Source organism: Grammomys surdaster, unplaced genomic scaffold (assembly GCF_004785775.1).
Source record: "Grammomys surdaster isolate TR1022 unplaced genomic scaffold, NIH_TR_1.0 225, whole genome shotgun sequence".
Lineage (NCBI taxonomy): Eukaryota > Metazoa > Chordata > Mammalia > Rodentia > Muridae > Grammomys > Grammomys surdaster.
Genome location: NW_021604670.1, coordinates 2,280 through 28,195, shown reverse-complemented (window position 1 = coordinate 28,195; position 25,916 = coordinate 2,280). Strand labels below are relative to the sequence as shown.

The window sequence follows — 25,916 nt, the reverse complement described above, 5'->3', positions numbered from 1 at the left end:
CGGCATCTCATATGCGCATATATACGGTATTGTACCCTCTTTAATACAGATAACACTAAGCCTTGTTAGGGAATACTTTTACGATGGCACCTGTTTAGGGAATACATTTTGGGTAGTAGTATTTTGAAGAGTAATTCTTTCATATTTTGTTTTTAATTTATTAAAGTCCACATTATCATATTGTGTCTTTTAAACTTTATAGGTATTTAGTACATGTAGAACTGTTCTTATGATTTAAAGTACTACCTTTAAAAGAGGAAACTTGCTATTTTAAATTTGGTTTTGACAAAAAAATCCAGTTGTCTTATTTTAATGTTAATGTTAAAGTGCTTTCATTTATGATTGTAGTTTTATAAGATAACTACTAAAATCTGTCGTTTTTCAATAGTTATCTAGATACTGAAATGTTTGATACTCCTCAATATATCACATTCAGCTTGGATTTGCTATTTTTCTTCAAGTTCACGTGTAATTTTGACTGTGTTCAAAAATGTGCAGAATTTTTCTTTGTTCTTGTTTTTTACTTTATTTCCTATTCTCATTTCCTTTCCCTTTTGATAAAGAAATTATACCTAAAATTTTAGATTTTAGAAACTGTGCTGTGATAAGTACATGTTTTGAAGACTATTTTTACATAATATACCTTTAAAAGAATTGCAGAGACTTAGATGTTTGGGCAATTTACCCTTTGCAAGTGAGTCATCTTAACAGCAACTATTTTAATTTTATAGTCCAGCAAATTAAAGCAGAAGTTGGAAGCTCATATGTAAGTAAAACTGATGTTTCATTTCAAAGGGGAAGGGTTATAGAAGCTTCTGGAAAATGTTCTTTTCTGATTTGGTGAATGAATGCCTCAGCCCTGATGTTACCAGGCTACTCACCACTGCTACCAAAAGCACAAGAAAACATGTTCAACTGCTCATGCCTGGCAGCCAGCCCAGTGCCTGTAGTTTTAAACAGCTAATATCATCTGACATGTTTACTAAGCAGACATTACCACCTTGCTTATATGGCTGCTAACTCGATACAGCACTTCCTTTCGCTTGCATAGGAAGTGGAGGTGCTGAGAGAAAAGGCAACAGTTTTGGAATACTCTGTATGTTAGGTACATTAACATCCTCACAGCAATCAATGTAGTTAGGGAAATATGTTCCCATTTAACCTGTGACAAACTGAGGATCAGACAGATTCTTGCCCCAAGCCCAAAATTTTATGTGGCGAAGACCAGTTTTTATCCTCAAGTCTGGTTGATACCAAGCTCCATGCTCTCTCTACTACTCAGGGAAAAACTAACTGAAGTCCATGAAGAATTACAGAAGAAACAGGAGCTCATTGAAGACCTTCAGCCAGATATAAGTCAGAATGGTAAGTGTTCATTAAAATCTAGATTAGCCTTCTCAGGATCTGCCCCTGCCAGTGAAGGAGATAAGAATAGATCTGTCTTTACACAGTGTGTAGTTGTGCACATTGCATAAGAACTGTGCTATTTTTTAATGCTCAGTTCATTTGCATATGATGGAATTTTAAAGCAAAAACCAATTTAATATGATGAACTGATTGATATAAAGGAGTATCAAACATTGTATATGCTAGTCAAGTTAATACTGTAGAATCTGATAAAATAATTTCAGAATGGATTAAAATAAACTTCAAATCAGGCAGTGCTTTATTTTCTTGCATGTGAACATTATACTTTGTTTCTATGATGCTTACTAGAAAGAAGTAGCTAAATTATAGACAATGATTGAGGGTACATTACCTGTAGTTCAGAAGTTTTTGATAAGAATAAACAACAAAGAAGACATTAAAGGGTGTTCTTGGAAGCTCTCTTACAGTCATTTGAAAATAAATTTGATGAATACAAGTGTTTTAATAGGTAGTAATTGATTTAATTTTATTTTCACAAATAGCCCAAAAGATCAGTGAACTTGAAGCGGCTCTTCAGAAGAAAGATGAAGACATGAAAGCGATGGAGGAGAGATACAAAATGTACTTAGAGAAAGCCAGGAATGTGAGTGACACACTCCCTCATCCCTCAGCCCATGTTCTCATCATACTTAGTTCTGAGTGCACTGCTGCTCGGTGTTGAACCTAGTCACTTTGCTGGTCTCTACCTTGCCTTACCTTGCCTGTAAGGTTCTGGCATCTTCTATGCTGGACTTGGAGCTGTATTGGTAATGCTTCTTAGTCTTCATCTCAAGTTTTTGATTCTTGGTCTGAGTTTGTCCAAAGTAAGGAGACTTGACTGGATAATCCTTGATAATTTTACTAGAATGTTAGCAAAATGAACAAAATTGATTACATTTTAAGGGCATCTCTTAGAATGTATCCAGTCAGCTTTATTTTACACCTCAGATACTTAAACTCTATCCTGACCGTTCACCAGAATAAAGTCTTTCTTTTCCTTATTGTATACTTTAACTCAATAATCTGTGAAAATACATTCCACAGTTTTATTATCATATAAATATTCTCAACGAATGTTAATACATTCTTTTTTAGTTAATCAAGGAATTTCATGGTGGTGGAACTTTAAAATAATGGTAGTATATTTATTTGTCTTAATATTTAGATTCTGTATTCTTACTATTTAAAATGTCAATGTGAACTGCTGTTGAACCCCAAATCTCAAGGCTTCACATTGGAAATTTCTAATTGTAGTGTATCTAGTCATAAGTGGGAGGGAGGGTCTTTGAAATACAAGTCATTCAGGTTTCAACTTTGGAGCCCAAGGTTTACTTAACATTGTCAAAATGCTAGATGAGGAGAGACAATATAAACTTCTGAAGAAATATGTAAAAGGTCAGGCCTGGAAACAGCAAAATTCAGTGGCAGAGCTCACACATATGGTCACACTAAACATTTAAGAAGACAAAAGGATATGCCATAGGTAGATTTCTGAAGTAAATAGCAAATAGATTTGATAAACCTGTGGGACCTGGATTTGATTTCCAGCACCCATCTGGTGGCTCACAACCATTTGTACCTCCAGTTCCAGGGAACCAGATGACATCTTCTGGTCTCTGTAGGCACAAAGTATACATATGGTGCACATACATACATATAGGCAGATGCCTAGAGATGAGGTCAAGAAGGTAGTGAAAGCCCTTCATTCAGGGTTACCTTTTATTTGGAGTAAAGTGGAAAACAGAAGGCTTCTGAGCAAAGGTATGGCATGATCTAACTTAAGTTGTTGTTTGGTCATGACCAGGTCACGTTGAAAAATATCACTCAGAGAAAATAAAACTAATAAATCTAATTCTAAAAAGCTAAACAATCAAACCTCAGTGCTCAAAGTTTAAGTAATATAAAGACTAAGTAGCTATCATTGAAGATGTACAAGAGGAATTTGGTTTGGTTGTAAACAAATTCCTAATGACTTTGTGGCTAATCTATGCTATAATTTTTATAAAGCATGTTCTTATGTTCTTGATACTTGTAAAGTAAAAATGGACTTTTTTTCTTTATGTAGGTAATAAAAACTTTAGATCCCAAATTAAATCCTGCATCAGCAGAAATAATGTTACTCAGAAAGCAGCTTGCGGAGAAGGAAAGAAGAATTGAGATTCTAGAGGTAACGCCTCCACTCCACTCAGCTCCTCACCCCTCCATGGAATCTTGGGAATTAACCTCTGTTGTGTTTGCCATTCATAAAACCTTTATTAATCATGATGTGATCCTGATGACTGGTTGAGTTCTTAGCTTTTTTTCTTATACAATTTTTATACTAGTACTTATTATATTATTTTTATAAATAAAGGTAGATGTGGTACTGTACAGTTTTAAGTAAGATTCCTTAATTGTTTTTTTACTTTCTATGGTAAAATGTTTTACAGGACTACTATTTTTAAGAGTTGTTCCTATTTTTGAAATGGATACATACTCCTTTAGAGGCCATGTTGAGCTGTGTTCTCTGGCCTCCCCCATGAACTAGGATTGACTTCTTCTCATGTAACTAGAACAGTCTGTTCATACCTTTACCTTGTATGATTTCCCACCAAGTCATCATGAGCTGTGATGGAATTATTTTCACTTGAAACTTTTAACATGTTCTTTCCTGCATCCAGAATATATGTACCAGGCTGATGTGTGCCTGCTGTCAGCATTTGTCCAGACAATGAAATGCATAGAGAAAGTACATGTGTGAAGAAATGTGTTAGTTTTTCAGGTTCTAACTCAAATGTCCAACTCTCTTCTTCTATAAAATGTTGACTGTATTTACAGAACAGAAGCTCTCACCATGTTTGAGTCCTCTTGCATTGCATGGCAGAAGTACACTTTATATTTTTATTTTTTTTGATATATGTTGAAGTATCTTGAAGATGCAGAAGTCTGTCTTGTATTTCTGTAGCCTAGCATCAAATAGTTTGTAAATTTGGGGCTGGACTTGCAGCTGTATTGGTAATTCATCTTACTCTTCATCCCTTGGTCTGGATTTGTCCAAAATAAGGAGACTTGACTGGATAATTTTTGAAATCTTAGTTTTCCAAGTGTGTTGACCATTCATTTTACAGAGGGAGCCAATGCTATTAGCCATTACTAGTATTCAAAGTATATTCCAAAAAGAGCAGTGACAAAGTGGTGCCACTCACTAGAAGATTCTAAAGGAACAACCTCAATTAACTCAAAGCATATGTGTGCTTAATTTTTGCTCATTCATCCCTTGTGTGTAAGGAAAAAAGAGAGTTGAGTTGTAGGAGCTATTCTCCAGGTATTTGGGCTTGAATACTCTCTGTCCTATGAGCCTGTTTTTTAGGGATGACACAAGCATTCTGTGTTAATGTATACTTTTTATGTGTGTCACCTATATCTGCTGATCATCAGAATTATAGAACTGACTGTATTAGAATAATAAAAGTGCATCAGTTTGTACAGTGGTGTATGAATACAGTCATAGTCTGGTAAATAAGCTGCCAAGAAGAAATAGGAAAAAAAGGTTTTGCTGAGGAGCCTAGCAGTTTGTTTGCTTTGTCCTTTCTCCTTAGTTTTGACTCCTTAGATACAGTGCCATGTTGATATTTCAGCTAGTTGCTTTTGTCTCAAGTCATGAGAATTAGTAGCACAGGCATTGATCACAAAGTATGTGTTGTATATGTGTTTAAGTTGCTATTTCTGAGTAACATTTCTAAAATGAAGATTATTCACATTCTTTGTTTTTCCAAAAGATGTTTTGATTGTGTTCTGCATAATTCACTCCTTTATTTTTAGTAATTTATGTATCTCACAAATGCATGTATTTTTATTCTCCGAGGAGTGAGATATAGTAAGGAATTTATTTTTGTTTTCAGTAACTTTGGGATACTATCGATATCTTAATTGTCTTAATTATTATTTTCTATTGCAGAGTGAATGTAAAGTAGCAAAATTCAGGGATTATGAGGAAAAACTCATTGTTTCTGCCTGGTATAACAAGGTGTGTTGAGTTTCAGTGGTGAGTGGGTTTAAACCCTGTTGATCACTTCCTTGACCAGAATAATAGAAGGAAATATGTTTTATAACAGTACAATACAGTTGTGTTATAAGGTCTACTGACAGAGTAATGCCTTCCCTCATCAGAAAGCCAGTAGATCAAGCTAGAGTATTTTGTCCAGGTAGCGTTATACCTGCCTGCACCTTCCACATCTGTTCATCTAGGCTCTTCTGTATGATGTGTTGAGTAGTTCAGTGAAGGTTCAAACAGACACACATAATTGCTTTGGAATTTTTTTGTTATAATTAAACTGAGTTCTGGCATGCAGTTTGTGGCTGCTGCTTCCAATGATGTAAAATTTAGTGAATTAAAAGAGAGACACTGAATTTTGTGCCTTCTTCCTAGTGCTGTCTGACATAGAAGAATTGGCTTTTGAATCCTTAATTTTTTTCTCAGCCAAAGCAGGAAACCATTAGCCTGCTAGAACTGCTGTAATAATTACATTTAGCATGTTATTTATGTTTCTTCATTCAGAGCCTGGCGTTTCAGAAACTGGGCATGGAGTCTCGGCTGGTGAGTGGTGCTAGTGCTTGCAAAGACAGCATTTCGCCTGCGCCTGCACGCTCCTTCTTAGCGCAGCAGCGGCACATCACCAGCACCCGAAGAAACCTCTCTGTGAAAGTACCAGCTGCAGCGTCTGACTAGTCTGCAGAGCAAACCCAACAGAAGTACCTCAGAATGCCTGTACCCCAAGAAACTACCAGATAGAAAACAAGGTTAAGATGCTTGGTAGCAGCTAGTTTTGTTTTGTTTTTGCTTCGAGAGAGGGTCTCATAACCCGAAGCTGGCATAGAATTCACAGTGTATTCAAGGATGACCTCAAACATCTGATCAGGCCTTCTTGCAGTTTCTGCACACTGGGATTAACAGAAATATTTTAGACCACCATATCAGGTTTATATAATTCTAGGGTCAAAATCAGATGCTCTACTAATTGAGTTACATTCTCAACCTTGGAATCAACTATATTTAAATCAAAATATATCAAATTACCATTTCCACTTTACTTAGAAAACAAAATACAGAATCAGTTCTGTCTCTGGGTAGCACATTTAAGTAGTTGGAAGTGTGATGAAGCAAATACTTGTCTTGAGATGGTATCATGTTTGAGAAAGCAAATGCATATTCCAACTTTGTTTTTAATTGTGACAGCAAGTCAGTTAATTTGCAAAAAGCAATCAGTAGTTTGTCATTTAATATCTAGATTTGCTTTATGGAAAACAGTTTCCAGTTACTCATGTGGAGAAAAACTGAGCAAGGCGATTTCCTTAGTCTGGTATGCATGGTTTCCTCTGTTTGCTAATTCTGCCCTCTAGAGGATGCTTCAGCATGCTGTGGAAGCTACAGTGCTTGGAAAACTTTGCTGTTGGAGTGACTTTGTCCTGTGAAAGTGACTCATTAGAAACTTACAACTTCTCTGAGTTGTATGCCAGTTTGAACATGTACTGCTGTGAATGAAGACTGAGTTGCTAAGATGGGAAATAAACTCACATTTGTATTTCTGATGAAAATTAAGATCTACTTTGAAATATCCACATGCTTTTAAGCATGGGATTATTGTGGGCTTTGCTTTCTAAGAACTGGTATATCATGCATAATTTTGCCTCTATTGAAAAGAAACAGTGATGAAACAGCTTATAACCAGTTTGCTTTCTGCTTGACTCTAAGGAATGTCTGAAGCTGTATTTGTGGCATTCAGTTCATTTCTGCCCATTGTTGTTTTTCCAGAGATGTTACTTTTCAATTTGAGGTCATTTTTAAAGTCACAGCTTTGGAATATTAGTTGTTAAATCAGTATTGCTTAATGTAGCCACAATGGTTCATTCTTGAGTCAGTCACACTTCCAACACTTAGTAGCCACATATTTCCATGATTGTTGAGAGTTCTTCTGCAGTGAGTCACAGTAAATCTTGGTTTTGATAACTTGGAAAAATTCTTTGATCCTTAGACTACACATGTAAGAAGTGTTACATCCATTTCAGATATACAGAGGAATCAGATGGGGACAAGAGTGCATCAGACACAAGTGAGACAACTTTGTGTCTACCCCTAACATTTCCAGTCATTATATGAAGGCACAAACTTGTGGACTGCATGATCCTGGTTGGATCAGCTCCTCACCTCTGCCCTCATAGCATGAAACAGGGACATGTAATATGTAAACAAAATGGGGGTGGTGGTGGCTGAGTAAGCCAGATCAAGCTGGCAGATTGTACAGCTGTGGTCTACATTTTATTCTTAGTCCTTCATAAATATGAGTATTGTTCTATTTGCAGTGTTAACTCATTTAGATAACTGCCTATAAATCTTTGCTCAGCAACTTTTAACCACTTAAAATACAAGAATTTCACAATGATTTGGGGTCTTTGAGATTAGTGGCATCTGCCAGGATATTTTGTTTTATCAGGGTTCCTTCTGTTGACTACCTCTTAGATTTTGATGATTCTTGTCTGTATTTTACACTGTTGGTTTGTATTTTTGTATGTTCTTATGATGTCTGCTTGCCTGTGTCTTTTAGTGAAATAAGACTTTGAAATTACTTAGCATGCTATTTAACATTTTCTAAAAATTATGACATTTGGGTATATTTTTGTCAATGAAGACATTGATGGTAGTGTTTGTATATGCTCAGAATTGAGATTTTACACGTTCCCTTTTAATGAAACTTACTGTAAAACATCAACTTGAATAAATTTTTGTTTCCAGTAAAATTGCACATAAATTTCTAAGTAATTTAGCATAAATAAGGACATAAGGATAGTTTCTTTTTTCTTAATTTAAAAAAAAACAAATTTTCTGATTTTTCTAGTTTTAAGTAGAATTTTGAATGTTTGATACATTGTTTATACGAAACTAGTGTAAAGTTCTATACCATCTAGATTAATCACAGGAATTCAGGCTGTGACCAGGGTGAGATTCTTTTCTTGTATAATTTATGCAGTGAGACTAGTGCCCTGCCAGGTAGAAATCAGATCTGGAACCATGATTTCTCCAAGTGTATTGAAGGGAAGATTGAATGCATAAAATGGATTTGACAAAAAATTTATTTTGCAGTGACTATGAAGTTAGAAACAACTTGAATTTCAAGTGGTTGTCCTTGGAGTGATACTCCTTTTTCTTTTTGGATATAATTATGACACTGATGTTTATCTTGGGATTAACTTAATGTATTGAGAAATATTTGAAGTTTATTCTATTTTTTTAATGATTTGACTAATGATTAATATAAGTAAAAAATGTCTTGCCTAGCAGCCGTTAGCTGAGTATCCCTTAGTAATATCTAGTCTTTGATGACTGGATGTTAAACACTTCACAATCACATGTACTTCTGTACAATGGTATATCTGATATTTTGGGAGTGATGGTGGTTTAGACCAGAATACTGACATTTTGTGTAAAAAATGAATGTATATGGCTTGCTAGTACATAAGTCTTACTGTGATCCTGTTTGTTGCACAGAAATAGTTTGGACATTTATAAAGCACAAGTCATCAAAGGAAATAGTGTATAGTTATTAAACTTGAGGAAGTTTCAGTGTAGTGTTTAGTTTATTAAAAAGATCCTTTCTATTTTCTATGGCAAATGCTGTCACACTTGAAAACTAGAAGAAGCAATACTTGATTTATTTTTGTAAGTATTTAGAATATTATTTTAAATAAATTGTCACTATAATTGTGAAATGTTTTAAGTAAATAAACTTTTGCTTCTGAATCAGTTTTCTGTGGTGGTTTAGTGGCTACAAGTACATATTTATTTTCCATTTTAGTAAAGGACTAAACCTATTCGATTGGTAAGAAAAATTGCATGAATTCAAGCTTATTTTTTGTGTGTAAACAGCTTACATAAAAGTGACTTTTGTATGCTCTTTGTCTCTAGTTTCACCTTTAGAATGTAGATATCTTTTGTTAATGTGGAATTCAGAACATTTCAAGGCAGATAATTTGAGTTATATTGAGGGATAACCTCGATATCCATTCTTAAATTATCTCTTAATAGTTTCCTTAATATAATAATTCCTTCATTAATAATTTATTGCATTACTTTTGGCATGGACCTCACACCTTTTCCGTCTGGTGATTAGACATGAATAATACTGAGTTAACACTTGGAGAACATGGGCATGCTCTTCTTAGCCCTGTGACACAGAAACCATATTTGAACCCTTCAGCTATGAGCTTCTATCCCAAGATCTCTTGTGTAAAGCTAGTTTGTGTTTTGTTCTTTGTCCATCACTGTAACCATGCCCAGCTTGTGTTTATCCCATGAGCTGTATGTAGACTTAGGAAAGCAGAGGTGTCCCACGATCTAAAAACCTGTCTGGAAATGTTTGGTTTTATTGATACTGCTGACTTGTCAGTAAGTGTGTAATAGTCCCATAAACAGTCAAATGTTCCAGATATAAAAGGATAGGGACAGGGCACAAAGTGAAAGATCTGTCTCACTTTAGGTAGATGCCCAGGATACCTCCCAAACTTTATTTTAGGACTTAACTTCTTAACTCTAGAATATTGTGGTGGCCTAATGAAACCAAAATTATTTTGTTTTTAATTCACCAAGAATGATGTCTTCACCAGTACAGTGCCACTACACTATTTAAATTCACTGTTTAACTACACTGTTCAGTCACTTCAAGTTGTTTTAGGAGTTGTAGTTTGTAGAATACTTAACTGATTAGAACTAAAGACACTTGCAGTGTATTTGGCATAATTCTAACACCTCTCTGGATGTTTTAACTTTGCATAGTGATCTTAGGAATTTAAAGAATGCTGCCTGTGATCCTGAGTGTTGATGTGTTAGATACCGCTGATAAAATTACACATGGCCTGAGGTCAGTATTTCTGTTTTGGTCAAGCTTCAAGAATAGCATATGTAGCTTGATCATCCTAGCCCTTTTTGTCCTGGGAATACTTTTATTCCTCCCCATCATGTTAAAGCTTGTCTTTAACAACATCAACATGTAGGCAGCTGAAGTACATGGCTTGAACCTGAAAATAGACCCCCAGGCAGAGTTATTAACAGACTGGCAAGCCAAGGATGGGTAAGATTCTGTACAGAGCCTTATCAACCTAAGACATAAGTGCATTGCTTTTGATAATGTACATTCCATGACGGGTAAGTGTTGGGCCGTGGAAAGATGTCTTGATTCTTGGCTGGCCATGGGCCTTTGAATCCCGACTCCCATTAGAGAAACAGCAGGTGTTTGGCTATGTCCCCCAGAATCCAGGATCCTAACACAGGGTCTACATCTCCATTAACCTGCACCTTGCAGACACATTTGGCTCAGAACAGTTTCTCCCAGAGAGGTTTGCATCACCATCCACACAGGTAGAGGGTGTGACTACAGGGTTCATCCTGGAGAGATTTCCATACTCATGAGTTACCTAAAGGCCAGGGGGTGTGGCTAAGTTAAGTTACTCCTTTTCCCAGCCCCACTTCCTCCTACCCTACTTAAGCCAGCTCTCCCCTGGCTGAACTAGGGGGCCTAACATCCAGATCCAACTACCACAGCATGGCAATAAAACTCTTGGAACCCATGGACTTCTCGTATCATTGGGTCCTGCCTCCACCAAGGCTTCCTGCCTTTGGGGAACTCCGGACTTTTTCTGTTTTTGGGACCCGCCAGTGTGGAAAGCTTCTGGGACCCTGCCGCACATTTTTTCCCATAGGTAAGGAAGGCATTTTTGTCAGAATGACCTAAGACAGGCTCAGTCTTATTTATGAAATTAAAAAGGGAGAGAGGCAGAGGGCTTTTGAGGCTGCTTAGAAAGAATCTGACATGGGCCAAGGACAAAGAAATGGGCTGCTTGGCAGGAATATGACATTGGCCAAGGACAAGGAAGTGTGGGCTTCAGGCAGGAACCTGACAGTAGGCTATAAAAACATGTAAAAAATATGTTAAAACACATGGATTTATAAAACATTATACCTAATATATAGGAGTCTCTATATGTTATTTTTTGCAACTATAGTTACATCATTTCCTTTCATGCACACCTCCACTGTTAATTCATAGTCTCTTTTTCTTTCATTGTTACATATATACATACATATTCTTAAATATATAAATACTACCTGTTCATTCTGGTTGATGTAACCTTGCATGTACATGGTCTCAAGGCTAATCACTAGGTGTCGAATAAGCAACTGGGGAGACCTATTCTCGTTAATACCATTTTTTTCCCTTTTTTCACAGTCTCCAGTTGTCTAGTATTGAGGCCCCATGAGATTTCTCCACCTCATGTTCTTTCTGTCCATTGACTTCCTTTCCCTCAGTGTTGTTCAGGTCTTGTTTAGGCATCCAAAAGAGTTTGCCATTATCCCGCTGGTTGTTAGGAAGCACATGCTGTTCTAGGAGCCTTGTAAGAAAGACATCAAACTGCCAGGGAGAAAATTTCCTGCTATATGATTACTATATTTTGACCAAGTATTGTGTTTCTTTCACATCTGTCTTTGGTCCTTACAAATGGCAAAGCAGTGACATTAAAAGTAAAAAAAAAAAAAAAAAAAAAAACAAATGGCAAAGCAGGTGGGAAGTTATGCATAGTAATAGTCCTGAAATCTCAGTGCCTAACACCAAAACATTTATTTTGGGCATTGTATGCCCATCTTGAGGAAGCTGTGTCTTTGTCTTATGTCTTATGTCACACTGGAGAGAACAGACTGAAAGGCTAATATTTAAAACATGACAGAAAACATGTTGAACATCTAGCACTCAGAGGTTACTCCTGTAACTTCTACTAATATCCTTGACAAAGCCAATCATGTGGCCATTCCTGACATCAGGCCATCATGTAAAATAATACAAGGAGGAAGGACTAACAAAGTCACCCAGCAGGGGGATAATGATTCCCTTTACCAAGAAGCCTTGAGAGAAGATACTCTGTCTTTGAGTTAGGCAAGGAAATAAGGTAACCTGTTTACATCACCAGCAGAAGGTAACTGACGAACCTTGGAACCTTGGATTGGACAGTTAGTCAGAACTGTGGCCTAGTTCATCTGCACAACAGGAGACTCCCTGGAGTCTTTTAATGTAGTTCAATGTGCATGAGAGTTCTGTGAAGGTTTTGATCCCTGATGCATTTGGACAAAGAGAAGCCTCTGTTCTGACCTTAGTTGCTATAGTAAGCACCACTGGTGACTCAGTGCCAGCTCCTGAAGGCACCCTTTGCAGCTGGCTCTTTCTTCTTGCTCAATTTAGTGCAACTTTTTCAGAAGAAAAGTTCCTGCTGTGCCCTAGCAGAACTAACAGCTCATGGTGAGTGCACAAGAACACAGGGTGACCCAGAAAATCCCAGTATCTACAGGGGCAGCTGCCAGCTCCTGTAACAAACAGGGGAATGTGGAGGGTAAACCCAGAGAGCAGTTGGGAACTAGGGCAGAAGCAGAGCTGCTCACAAGGCTATGTTGCTCAGCTGTTCTTGAAAGATGGTAATGAAACTAGCAAAAGGAGAAAAAAAAAGTCTGAAAAAAAAATGTAACAAACTCAGTGGCTGGTCAGTCAGCATCTCCGGTTCTAATTTGTGACTGCAGTCGAAGAAAGATGGCAGCTGAGTGTAGGTTTTTGGGGGAAAATGAAATAATGGCCCATATGTATGCAGATTTTCTTAAAACTAAGCTTACAGGCAGGAGGATTTAAGGAAAATACCAAACTCTTAACAAGATACATGATATACTGCTTAGTGTGAAAATAGGAACATCTCAGGGAGAGCCAGGAGAAATGTCAGTGAACACCAGAAACAAGCCTTAAAGAATGCATGTCTCCAGGGAGCCAAAGTGGGACGCTATCAGTATAAAAATTATACCTGGTCAGGTTTTTTTAAAGAAAAGCAGTAAGTCACATCCTGCCACAGAAGAGGGACTAGGAAAAGAAACTGGAGAAACCGGGGCACCATTGGCAGCCATACTTTTTAAACAAAAGCGAGACACAGAAAGATCATGTTGGAGACTTCGCCAAAGTGCCCCCACCCCAAAGATTGCTAGTAGTGAAGAAAGTAATGAACTGCTGGAGTTATGAGTTCATACACACACATATATTTTATGCATATGGTGAATTTTCTTTTGGATACCAGTTTATTTGCATATTATAATTCACATTTCTCACTAGACTGAGGGCTCTGAGGTCTTAGGACCCTCGTACCTCCCTTGTTGATCACAGTATCTCCCTCATAGTATATGGCCAGTAAGTATTTGTTGAACTGAGTTGAAAATACTCTAATTTGAGGCTGCTTTCAAGGTACAGTTCCATCCACTTTTACCACATAGAAGAAAAGGAGTAATGCAGTCTTACCAAATAAGAAAATGCCCTTGGAATAGCTCTATTCCAGGGTTCTGCCAGCTAAGCAGAATGGAACAAGGGACCATTTTCCACTTAAAAATTTATCTAGTTGAGAAAGTGAATGATCATTTGACCTCACATCTTTATTGTACATCCCTATGCTTAGGCCTGGCCTGTCTTCAGCACAAATATCAAGTTGGTTTAGCCAGAGCCCATGGTTCCTTAGGGTGATATTCTATTCAGTGACTCTGAAATGCCCCAGCTCCTGCCACAAACCCTGCCTATGCAGAACTATGTAGACTGAGCTCAGCTCAGTAACTTCAAAGTCTGATTTTACTGGTGTTAGTGATGGCCTCATTTTTCTAGAGAAGTATCTTTGTAAGTCACAAAGGAGAAAAGCGTAGTTGGCCTCTCATTTCTGCCCTTTTACCTAACAAGAAGAACTATAGGCACTTCTTTCCACAAACAAAAAGCAAAACACCCTGCTCATGGCATGAATCTCAAGTTGGACCAGTCCATTGGTTGGTGAGCCGTTCCCTTCATCGCTGCTCTTTGTTCCTGCACATTTTGTAGGCAGGACACATTCTGGGATGGAGATTATTGTGGGTGAGTTGCTGTCCTTATCCCTCCACTGGGAGTCCTGTATGGCCTCAATGGGAGAGTATGTGCCTAGTCTTACAGTGACTTGGTGTTCCAGGGTGGGGTAATACCTGGGGGGGATGGTTTTTCCCTCTCAGAGGAGAAGGGAAAGAGGAATGGGGGAATGAGTTACAGAAGAGGGGACTGGGAAGGGAAGGGGGGTCGATGTTGGGACATAAAGTGAACAAATTAATGGGGAAAAAAACCCTTTTCTTACAGACACACTTTGCTTGTAACAGCTAAGGGTAGTGTCCCTTCCCCTCTTAACAGCCTTTTCTGTTCCTTTGTCTTACTATCACTTTAATGGACTTTTGCCTGAATCCCAACAAACCAGAAAGAAAAATTCCAATTCTGTGGCCTTTTGGCCTTTCTTTTGAGCTATTTAAAATTCTTCAGTAGATCTATTTGGGGTGGGGCAGTGCAGAGGAGCTCTTTTGATAAGACTGATTTCAGTGTCTCTAGATTGAACTAGGACTGGGATCAAAATTCACTGGGTAGTGGCACCAGACACTCTTTTTAGGGCCTTTGTCTCCTTCAGTGACAAACTAGATCCAGCTGGATCCTGCCGTTTCTGATGCCCTGTTCTTAAATATTTTGCTGGGGCCTGTGAGTTACAGCTGGTAATGTAAACTAAAGGCCAGTTGCCACTGAGATTCACACCCCACATAGCCAAGTCCTATGTAAAAAGTCTGGGAAAAAATGTCTGGTGGGGGTTTCAGGGCAAGAAGTTACTAAGGAGCCAGAACATCTTTCCTATTAGCTTCTCAAACCCACTTCCAGGGTTTGGTTTTCTGTGACTGCACTTTACCAATCATAGTCCAAGGTCAAGGTCACTCAACCATACGCAAATCATAGAAACTGCTTCAATGCTACTTGCTTTGCCTGCCTGTGAATGGAGACCCATCCCTGCTCTGCTAACTTCCAGAAGGAAGAGCAAGATGAGGCAGCTACAGACTTGCTGGAGAAGAGATCCATTATGATGAAGCTCTGATGACATACCCATGATTCATCTCTAACACATCGTCTGTGCACCACTTTCCGATGAACACTCAGCCAATCAGAATCAAATAGATGTCTGTGGGAGGAGTGTTAGCAGTGATCGAAGTTACATGTTCTAGGTTCTTAGCCTCTTATTCAAGGAGCTGAAATAAAATCTCACATGTACTAGCAAAATAGAAAAAAAAAGAAGCTAATTGCAAAGCAAAAGATCAGAATGTACTGCAAGAGAGCAACAGGCCTCATGAGTGAAGATATTCGAGGGCCCTGAGTCTGTTTGCAGCCTCCTTTTACTTGAGACAATTTTATCTTATTGTACATTAACATGGAACCCATTCAGGCTAAATTTTTCTCTTTTTTTTCATATCCTGATATATTAGGAATGTGTTTGGATAGGAACTGTTCAAGTGTGGTTGTATCAAGGGAGAAGAAACTACCCAGTACTCAGAAATGGGTATGCATGCATGCAGGGAGAGGATGAATCCCCAAGTGGATGTGTGAGGAGTTGCCCTGAGTTAGCTGTCTATTGCTCTGATACTGTGTCCAAACAACCCAGAAGAAAAGTTTACTTCATCTTACACTCTTACATCACACTCTATCACTAAGAGAAGGCAAAGCAGGAACTTGGAGGCAGGAACTGATGAAGTGGCCATGAAGGAGGGATGCTGAATGGCTTATTCCTTGTGACCTGCTCAAACTTGTAAACACCCAGAACCACTAACCCACGGATGGTACCACTAGGCACTCCCACATCATCAGTCAAGAAAATGCACCATAGATTCTCACACAGGACAAGCCCATGGGAGCGTTTTCTCAATGGAAGTTACCTCTTCTAAAGGGACTGTAGCTTGTGTCAAATTGACACAACACCAGCCAGCACATGAGTGGATAAAGTCCTGAGTGAATATGTGGAATATGTGTTGTTAGCATGAGTACATCCATGTCAAGGACCCTGATTTCATTCAGATACACATAAATACCAAAGCTTTCTCCAATTGAGGCTCAAAGCTATGACAAAACCTTCCTTTGCTTCAAGTATGAGTGCTTAGGAACAATTGGCTATAATATATAGAATTTATCAATGGCAGCTTACTTCTGAATTTACAGCCTGAGATTGCTCTCTTATAGAGAACTCCTACTGGTATTAGCTAACCCTGCCTCCTTGGTCAGCTATATACAATAAACACACCTCCTTAATTCACTTGTATAAAATAAGTGCACTGCTGCATTTATTAGTGGTTGTTTTTAGAATACCAATGTTCTGTGTGACAAGAAGTGAGATCATAATCGGACAGATTCCGTGTGACAAAGACCTAAAGTGGTCTGCTGGCACTCATGCTTTTTGCTCCTTTTCCTACATAACGTTAGGAAGCATGTGAACATTCCTGAAGACTTGTCTAGATGGCAGATGTCTTTTCTCTTCCTAGTAGTTACACACTGTCCTACTTCATCTCGAGAGACCTCAGTGTCATAGATAACCCTCTAAACTGCCTTGACCTCTCTCTTTGAGTGGTCACTCTTTAATCTAGATCTTTACTTCTAATGTGGTTTCTGAAGTCTCCAGTTTTCCATAGCTTCCTCTAATCACATGCCACTTAATAGCTGAGGTTACAAGGACAAAGGTTCAGACAACTTTTCTCACTTTCCACCCACATGGCTGATAAAACTATGAAGTCTTCCTAGATATTAATGCAAATGTATACTCATTTAATATGAAACACTCCTTATATACAGATTTGGCTACAAACTCAATTTGAAGAAGTCAAACAATTTGACAGTTTGTCTAGCAAATTAAAAAACATTCCATCTGTGGAACAATAATTTAAAAGAATTTTCATAGAACTTTTGATGATAGTTTCCTTTTTGTTCTGATATTTTCCCAGCGTGTCATTTTGAGGCTCCTAGTAACTTAAAGGTTAATGCTTCTCATGAAAAGATGTGTGTGTGTTTTTTTTTTCAAACAGAGGATTTGCTAACAGAATTATTAAAGGGAATCAGCACAGATGGGTTTATTGTAAGTCCAGATCTTAGCAATGTGTGTGTGTGTGTGTGTGTGTGTTTGAGCATATATGCGCATGGGTGTGCCTGCACTCACATAATGTCTCTTTAGTCCCTTTCACACTATATACATACACTGGTGTAATTCCTCAACCTCTTCACATCATTCAAGGTACAGGTGTTTTGAAAGATTACAAAAGGTGTCTTTTTCAAAATGTCCCGATATTATCCTCATGAATTGATTAGGAGAATAGCAATGACCCAATCCCATATTCTTATCACACCTAACTGATTTCACTTAGTCTTGAGTTTTATTTTGGGGAACACTTGATAAGGCTTATGTCTACCAAGATCTTTTTATATTTTTTTAAAAAATAAATAGAACTATTTTGAGACCATTAACAAACTAATCTTCATTAAGTTTAATCAAAAAGATTCCATTTCAAATTATGTGCTGTATCTAGCTGCTAATTTGTGATTTTGAAAATTCTATGAACTTCCTACATGTGTTAACATGTAAGTTCTTGTTCTCCCCTCGTATTTATTGTCATGAATATCAGTATGAACTCTTGAATTCCTAATTCTATTCACAAGGTTATATTCAGTTATTAATCATTACTTGTTTGGTGCCACAGACAGTCCTGATCTGGAAAGTAGAGGCCATTCAGCAGAGATTGCCCAACTTCTTGGTATAATTATATTTTCAGGCATATATTTTCCTAAACCAGCCCTGGAATCTGTCACTTTCCCAGAAATCTTCCTTTCATTTGTTGATTGATGATATGTAGGAGATAGGAACTGGCATGAGGCACACCCATAGTCCCGTAGGTGCTGGCACTCTAGTTTCCATCAGAGGGCAGAGCTTGGGAATGTATAAATTTATACAATGTGCTTAACTAAATGCATGCATACACACATTTGTATCTACATTCGTTTCTATACATAAGACTTGTGAATCTCTCTAGTGAATATCTGGGCTCACATTGGTAATCACTGATGCCAGTCATGATGATTCTGATTCCACTCTTCTATTCCCCAAGTGACTATGTCATATTATTCCAAAATGCACTACAGCACACCTTACAGCCCATGCCATTGTCCTTCGTATGTAATTTAAAAACAATTGAGCATTGTTTATCTTTTTCTGTGTGTGAATGTTTTGTGTATTTTCTTAAGTTATACGATTCTCCAGGTTTGATCCTCTTGGTCAGTTTAACCTCATTAGGCTTCCCCAGGCAAATTGGGTTTTATTATTCCCCTGTAACAGAAAGTCATAGTGAGAATAAAGCAAGTCTAATCTTCCTCTTCTCTGGATTCTTTATTATGTGCCCTGTAACTTTAATGTTCTCCCACCAGAGACTAGCAATTTCCCTCCCCTTAAGTGGGGTCTGGCCTTGGAACTTGTAAAGACCATTAGAATGCAGAGGAAGTCTTGTGTAATGGGCCCCTAGTCTGAAAATCACCAGGCCTGTGAGTTTTGGATATTCTGTGCTTTTTTAAATTTTATTTTTCCATATGAAAAATAAGTTGATACTTTTTCAAGGTCTATAAAATATTGTGTTGGAATTTTTATTGGAATTGTATTGAAACTGCAAATTGCTTTTGGTAAGATGGCTATTTTCACTATGTTAATCCTACTATCCACGAGCATGGGAGATCTTTCCATCTTCTGATATCTTCTTCAATTTCTTTCTTCAGGGACTTGAAATTCTTTTCATGCAGATTGTTCACTTGCTTGGTTAGAATTACATCAAGATATTTTATATTATTTGTGGCTAGTATAAAGGATATTGTTTCCCTGATTTCTTTCTCAGCTCATTTGTCATTTGTATAAAGGATGGATACTAATATTTTTTAGTTAATGAAAAAAATTATTAACCACTCCATTCGTTTATATCTCAAATGATATTCTACTTCCCCGTTACCCCTCCACCATGCCCTCTACCTACAACTGCCCTCATCCTCCCTTTCGCCTGTGTGAGAGTGCTCCCCCACCCACCCATACACTCCTGCCCCACCATTCCAGCATCTTCCTACTCTGGGGCATCAAACCTCCCGGTACCAAGGGCCTCCCCTCTCGTTGCTGTCCAGCAAGGCCATCCTCTGCTACATATGTATCTGGAGCCAAAGATGTGAGGAGCGGGCGCAGCGGCCAGTCCAAAATGGCACCTGACTTCCTCATATACACCCTTGGAAAGCCCCGTCTGCAGTTAGCACTGCGCAGACTCGCTGCTACGTAAGATCAGACCATCTAACAACAAGCGCTGCACCGGGCCAATTGAGAACGCATTCATGGCAGAATCTGAGTGGTGCAGGCAGGAGATTTAAGGACCATGGAGAGAGGCTTGGGGGCTGTTGGAGAAGACAGGGTTCCTTTTTTTTTAAAATTTTTTATTGGATGTTTTATTTGCATTTCATATGTTGTCCCCTTACCCCATCTCCCACCCACCCAGGAACCCCCTATCCCCTCACCCCTCCTCCTTCTTCTCTGTGGATGTAACCTCTATCTACCCCCCCACTCCCACCTCCCCACCCTCAAAATTCCCACCCCCTGGGGCATCCAGCCTTCATGAGGTCAAGGTTCTCTTCTTCCACCTATGCCCAGCAGGGCCCTCCACTCTTACCTGTACAGCTGAAGCCATGGATCCCTCCCTAAGTGCTCCCAGGCTGGTGGTTTAGACCCTGGGAGCTGTGGTTGGTTGGTATTGTTGCTCTCCTCATGGGGCCACAAACCCTTTCAGCTCCAATGGTCTTCACTCTAACTCCTCCATTGGGAACCCCATGATCAGTTCGATGGTTAGCTGTGAGCATCTGCCTCTGAATATGTCAGACTCTTGAAGACTTGTGAGGAGACATCCATATCAGGCTCTTATCAGCATGCACTTCCTGACTTCCACATCAGCATCTACCTTTGGTGACTGCACATGGGATGGATACTCAGGTGGAATGGTCTTCAGATGGCCCCTCCTTCAGTTTCTGTCCTTCACTTTGTCTCCATATTTGCTCCCTTGAGTATTTTGTTGCTCCTTCTAAGAAGGACTGAATCACCCCCACTTGGTCTTCCTTCTTTATGAGCTTCAAGTGGCCTGTGAGTTGCATCTTGGAAGACAGGGTTCCTGAATAAACGGCTTCGAGAAGAGCTCCGTGTGTTGCCATTTCATTCTGCGGGTCGGAGTGGGTAGCAACAAGTGATGGCCCCTACGGGGAAGCTCAGAACTCGTTGCAGTCAGGGCAGCTAGCTGGTAAGTTCCCGGGTAAGTGGGACAAAAGGTAGAAGTTCTTGGTTAAGAGACTATAAGGTTTCTGAGGAAGGACGATGGGGAATTCATCATCATCAAGCTCAGTGATTGCTGTGCTTAAGAGCCTGTTAACTTTGTCTAGCTGGGATAAGCTAGGAAAGGATTTACGTTCGTTAAAGTCAGAGAAGGGAAAGTTCAGAGGAGGAAGTTTCTGAGGAGGAATTGAAGGAGTTGGCCAACAAGTTGGAGTCTACCACCTTGAAAGTAGAGCCTTCAGCTTCAGGACCCCCTCGGCCGCCGCCCTATGAGCTTGGCCGTAGCTTGTGCCCAGAAGTATGGAAGGAGCTAAGAGCACAGTGCTGCTATCCAGTCTTCCAGGATGCTCAAGGGGGACGTTATCATGAGCCCCTAGACTTTAAAGTCATACAGAGGCTTGCTGAGGGGGTTTGTGCCTATGGTACTAGTGTTGCCTTTGTGGTGGCTCAGCTGGAATCACTTCATAGGTATTGTATGACCCCCAGTGACTGGCAAAATTTAGCCCAAGCATGCTTGACTCCTGGTCAGTACCTAGATTGGAAGGCTTATTTTATAGAGTTTTCAGCCAAACAGGCCGCTCTTAATGCGGCTAATGGACAGCCTGCATGGGATCAGGACATGCTGCTAGGTCAAGGAAGATTTGCCAATCAACAAATAAATTATCCTCCACAAGTCTATGAGCAGATAAATTTGATGGGCACTAGAGCCTGGAAGGTGCTTCCCAATTGAGGAGAAGTCTCAGGAAATTTGACAAAAATCACTCAAGGGCCAGTGGAGCCCTTCACAGACTTTGTGGCTCACATGGTAGAGGCAGCGGGAAAAATTTTGGGGGATCCTGAGGCTGCCATGCCTTTAATAAAGCAGCTTATCTATGAGCAGTGTACCAAAGAGTGTAGGCAGGCAATTAATCCTTATAAGGGAAAAGGACTAGAGGTGTGGATGAAGATCTGCCGGGAGATATGAGGGCCCCTTTTTAATGCTGGCCTTGCAGCTGCAGTTATGCAGTTGATGCAACAGAGAGGTGGGGCTCGGACAGGAAGTTGCTTTAAGTGTGGGCAGCAGGGACATTTGAAATGCCAGTGCCCTATGTTGAAAGCTTCCGAAGGACCATGCCCTAGGGTGCCTGGCCTATGCCCAAAATGTAAAAAGGGTAACCATTGGGCTAATGAATGCAGATCAGTAAAAGATATAAACGGACAACCTTTAGCTGCTGGTTATGGAGGAGCCTGGCCAAAAAACGTGACACAGGGCCCCTGACCCCAGGGCCCTCAAATATATGGGGCAGTCACGGAGAATGGGGCAACAACAGGGAATTGGCCGAGCCTGAGACCGCCCATGCAATGGAGCCACCCAGAAGAGCCACCAAAGGGAGTGAGAGACTTGACCTCTGTTCCACCACCAGACTCATATTAACACCTCAGACAGGACCACAATTAATAGATACTGATTTTAAAGGTCCTTTACCACCCAAGACAGTTGGTCTGCTGATAGGGAGAAGTTCTATTATTATGCAGGTGCTGACAGTATATCCCGGTGTAATAGATCCAGATTATATGGGATAGTAACGATTATGATTTCCTCTCCCCGAGGCATTTCAGCCATATCACCTGGGGATAAATTGGCACAATTATTGATTTTGCCTAGCTGCCATGAGAATTTTCCATCTAAGGAAGGAGAAAGAGGAGATAAAGGGTTTGAATCAACTGGTACTAGCGCTGTATTCTGCTCTTTGAATCTTGAGTCTCGACCCCTTTTACAATTGCTAGTGGAAGGAAAGAAACTTTCAGGCCTCCTGTACACCAGGGCCGATAAAAGTATCATTAGTAAAAAGGATTGGCCATCTGGTTGGCCTAAGCAAAGTTCTGATCAAATGTTGAGAGGACTGGGATACGCCCAGGAACCTGAAATAAGTACCCAAATGTTGCATTGGCAGGATGGGGAGGGGCGTTCCAGGGTGTTTCAACCTTATGTACTTGAAGTGCCTATTTCCCTATGGGGGAGAGATCTCCTGAAGGAGATGGGATTTGTGGTGACCAATAAAGGCATGTTTAGCCCCCAAGCACACAAAGTGATGCAAGACATGGGGTACACCCCAGGACATGGATTGGGGAAGTATTCACAAGGACGCAAGATCCCCCTGCCTGTCAAAATTAAGAATGATAAAAAGGGGCTGGGTTTTTCCTAGGGGCCACTGGGGAACCTCTTCCCATCACATGGATTTCTGAGAAGCCCATGTGGGTTCCTCAGTGGCCGCTTCCCTCAGAGCTGCTCATGCTTTGATTAAAGAGCAGGTGTTGTTAGGACATTTACAACCATCCACCTCCCCACGGAATACACCTATTTTTGTAATTAAGAAAAAATCTAAAAAATGGAGACTTTTACATGATCTAAGGGCAATAACTAAACAAATGATGATTATGGGATCTGTGCAGAGGGGATTACCTCTCCCTTCTATGTTACCTAAACATTGGCCCATTATTGTGGTGGATATTAAGGATTGTTTTTTCTCGATCCCACTAAATGATAAGGATACCAAAAGATTTGCCTTTACTGTACCATTGTTGAATCATGAGCAGCCTGATGCCAGATATGAATGGGTTGTTTTACTCCAAGGCATGGCAAACAGCCCTACTATATGTCAGCTCTATGTTGATGCAGCCCTAGCAAAAGTAAGGGAGCAGTTTCCTAAGCTTAAATGTTATCACTATATGGATGATATTCTTTTGTCAGCTCCCTGTGAAGTAATGTTAGAAGAGGCATATCATCTTACCGTACAGGAACTGAAAGTTAAAGGTTTGATTATTGCCCCTGAGAAAGTTCAGAAAGGTCAAGTTTTAAATTATTTAGGAGCACAGATTTTTTTCAGAAAAGGTAGTTCCTCAAAAGATTCAGTTTCTAGTAGATAATCTGGCCACCTTAAATGATTTTCAAAAGTTATTAGGTGATATTTAATGGATTCATCCATATCTTAAGTTATTCAATAAACAATTACAACCCTTGTATGATATTTTGCCTGGTAATCCGGAATTAGCCTCCCCACGTTATTTGACTGAGGATGCCAGAGTGGCTTTGAAATTGGTGGAGTAAGGTATACAGGAAGCCACCTTGGGCTGTAGGGAGGAATCACAACCTATTTGGCTGTGTATTTTAGCTACAGAAAAACAACCTACTGGGGTATTGTGGCAAGGAACTCCTTTGCTTTGGATTCATCCAAAATTTTCTCCAGCTAAAACATTAACCTATTATCCTACAGCTGTGGCTCAATTGGCTATTTTGGGCATACAGCAATGTATTCAATATTTTGGATGCGAGCCAACAAGTTTAATTATACCATATACTTCCCAACAGTTTGAAGTCTTGACCGCAACTGTAGATGATTGGTCCATTCTTCGGTGCATGTATGTGGGCTCTATTGACAATCATTATCCCAAGGATCCCATCTTGCAAATGGCCATTGAGCATCCTATAATTTTTCCACAAGTTACCCATAAAATTCCTTTGCAAAATTGTCCTACCATATTTACTGATGGTTCCAAAACTGGGTGTGGAGCTTATGTGGTAGCAGGATCCGCTCCTGTTATTATTAATTTTCTATCTGTATCCCCCCAGGTGGTAGAGTTACAAATTGCAATCCAGGTGTTTCAATGATTTCCCTGTTCTTTTAATTTAATTTCAGATTCACAGTATGTGGTAAATATTTTGAAATGTTTAGAAATTACTGGGAAAATAAATTTGAGAACTATAATTGGAGAATTATTGATGCAGTTACAAAATTTTATTTGGCAAAGAGAATGTCCATTTTTTATTCAGCATATTCATGCCCATACAGGATTGCCAGGACCATTGGCAGAGGGTAATGATTTGGCTGATAAAGCCTCGAGAGCGATTTTTGCTTTCACCACCTTTTCTTCTAAGGAGTGTGCCAGACAATTTCATTCACAATTTCATGTTAATGCCCTGGCTACTCACTTTGCCATTACTAGAGCGCAGACCAGAGATATTGTAAAAAATTGTTGTTCCTGTGCTCCTATGTTACCTCAGGTATCAGTCGAGGTCAACCCACGAGGGGTGTGCCCTTTGCATATTTGGCAGATGGATGTTACCCACTTCCCAGAGTTTGGTAAATTAAAATATATTCATGTTTCAGTGGATACTATGTCAGGCATAATTTTTGCATCCCTGCAAATGGGGGAGAAGGCAAGACATGTCACATTGCTTTGAGGCCTGGAGCACGTGAGGATTACCATCTGCCCTAAAAAACTGATAATGGGCCTGCTTATACTTCTTCTTCTTTTGTGTCCTTTTGTAAAGCCATGGGTGTAAGTCTTTCCCATGGACTGCCTTATAATCCTCAAGGGCAAGGAATTATTGAGCGTGCTCATCACACATTGAAAGAGTGTCTTCTAAAACAAAAGGGGGGAATAGCCCATGACAGATCCCCAAGAGAGTGTCTTGCTATAGGTCTTCTTACCTTAAATTTTTTTCAAGTGGATAAGCAAGGTCGGTCTGCCACTGATCGCCATGTTCAGCCTGATACAACTGACAAAGGTCAGGTGCTTTGGAAGGATGTGCTCACAGGCCAGTGGAATGGCCTTGATCTGGTGTTGGTCTGGGCGAGAGGGTCTGTTTGTGTGTTTCCCCAGACTTGGGATCATCCGGTGTGGATTCCTGAGCACCTGACGCGAGTGATTCGGACTGCTGTTCAAGATGCTTCTCCACAGGATGCAGCCAGTGACCCTTCCTTGCCCATTGCTGCGGCTCCTTTGGATGCATCTTCCCCTGAGTCAGGGTGATGAGTATAGGTAGGGTATTCTATTAGTTTATTCAAAGCCTTTGCCTCTCCATATATTGGCATTGGTCATAATGCCACCTTTTCAGGGTATAATTGGATATATCAAAATCCATCCCAAGTAATGCATAGTAATCCTTTTGATTTGTGGATGATGTGTGGGGTTAATGGTAGTTGTACTGATATTTCTGTTATGAGTATGTTACTAGGGGGAGGGATGGGTAATGCTAGTTTTAGTTGGAATAGTAGTGATAGTTTTGAAAATTCTGTGGGGTTATTAAGTATTGGTCAGAATGTTAGTTATGGGCCTACACCGGTATGTGTGTGGCCTCCTTTTGTTTTTATATTATATAATGGTATTTATAATGATAGTTATTTGCAAGGTAGTAATCAAACCTGCTTTTATGCCACCTGTTGGGATGCAAGTAAGTTTTCTCTGGCTGTTGTTGCCAGAATGCCTCATTATATTCCGTG

General features: G+C 39.6%; 1 protein-coding gene across 1 annotated transcript in view; it reads left to right on the top strand.

The window, feature by feature from the left end:
- Hook1 (hook microtubule tethering protein 1) overlaps positions 1-9,184 on the top strand; it is a 48,824-nt gene extending 39,640 nt beyond the window's left edge. The window contains exons 17-22 of the mRNA XM_028773322.1: positions 732-766; positions 1,283-1,365; positions 1,911-2,011; positions 3,473-3,574; positions 5,345-5,413; positions 5,945-9,184. Coding sequence (XP_028629155.1) covers positions 732-766; positions 1,283-1,365; positions 1,911-2,011; positions 3,473-3,574; positions 5,345-5,413; positions 5,945-6,115 — 561 coding nt within the window. The 3' untranslated portion in view covers positions 6,116-9,184. The remainder of the gene's footprint in view (positions 1-731; positions 767-1,282; positions 1,366-1,910; positions 2,012-3,472; positions 3,575-5,344; positions 5,414-5,944) is intronic.
- Positions 9,185-25,916: the final 16,732 nt, after the last annotated feature.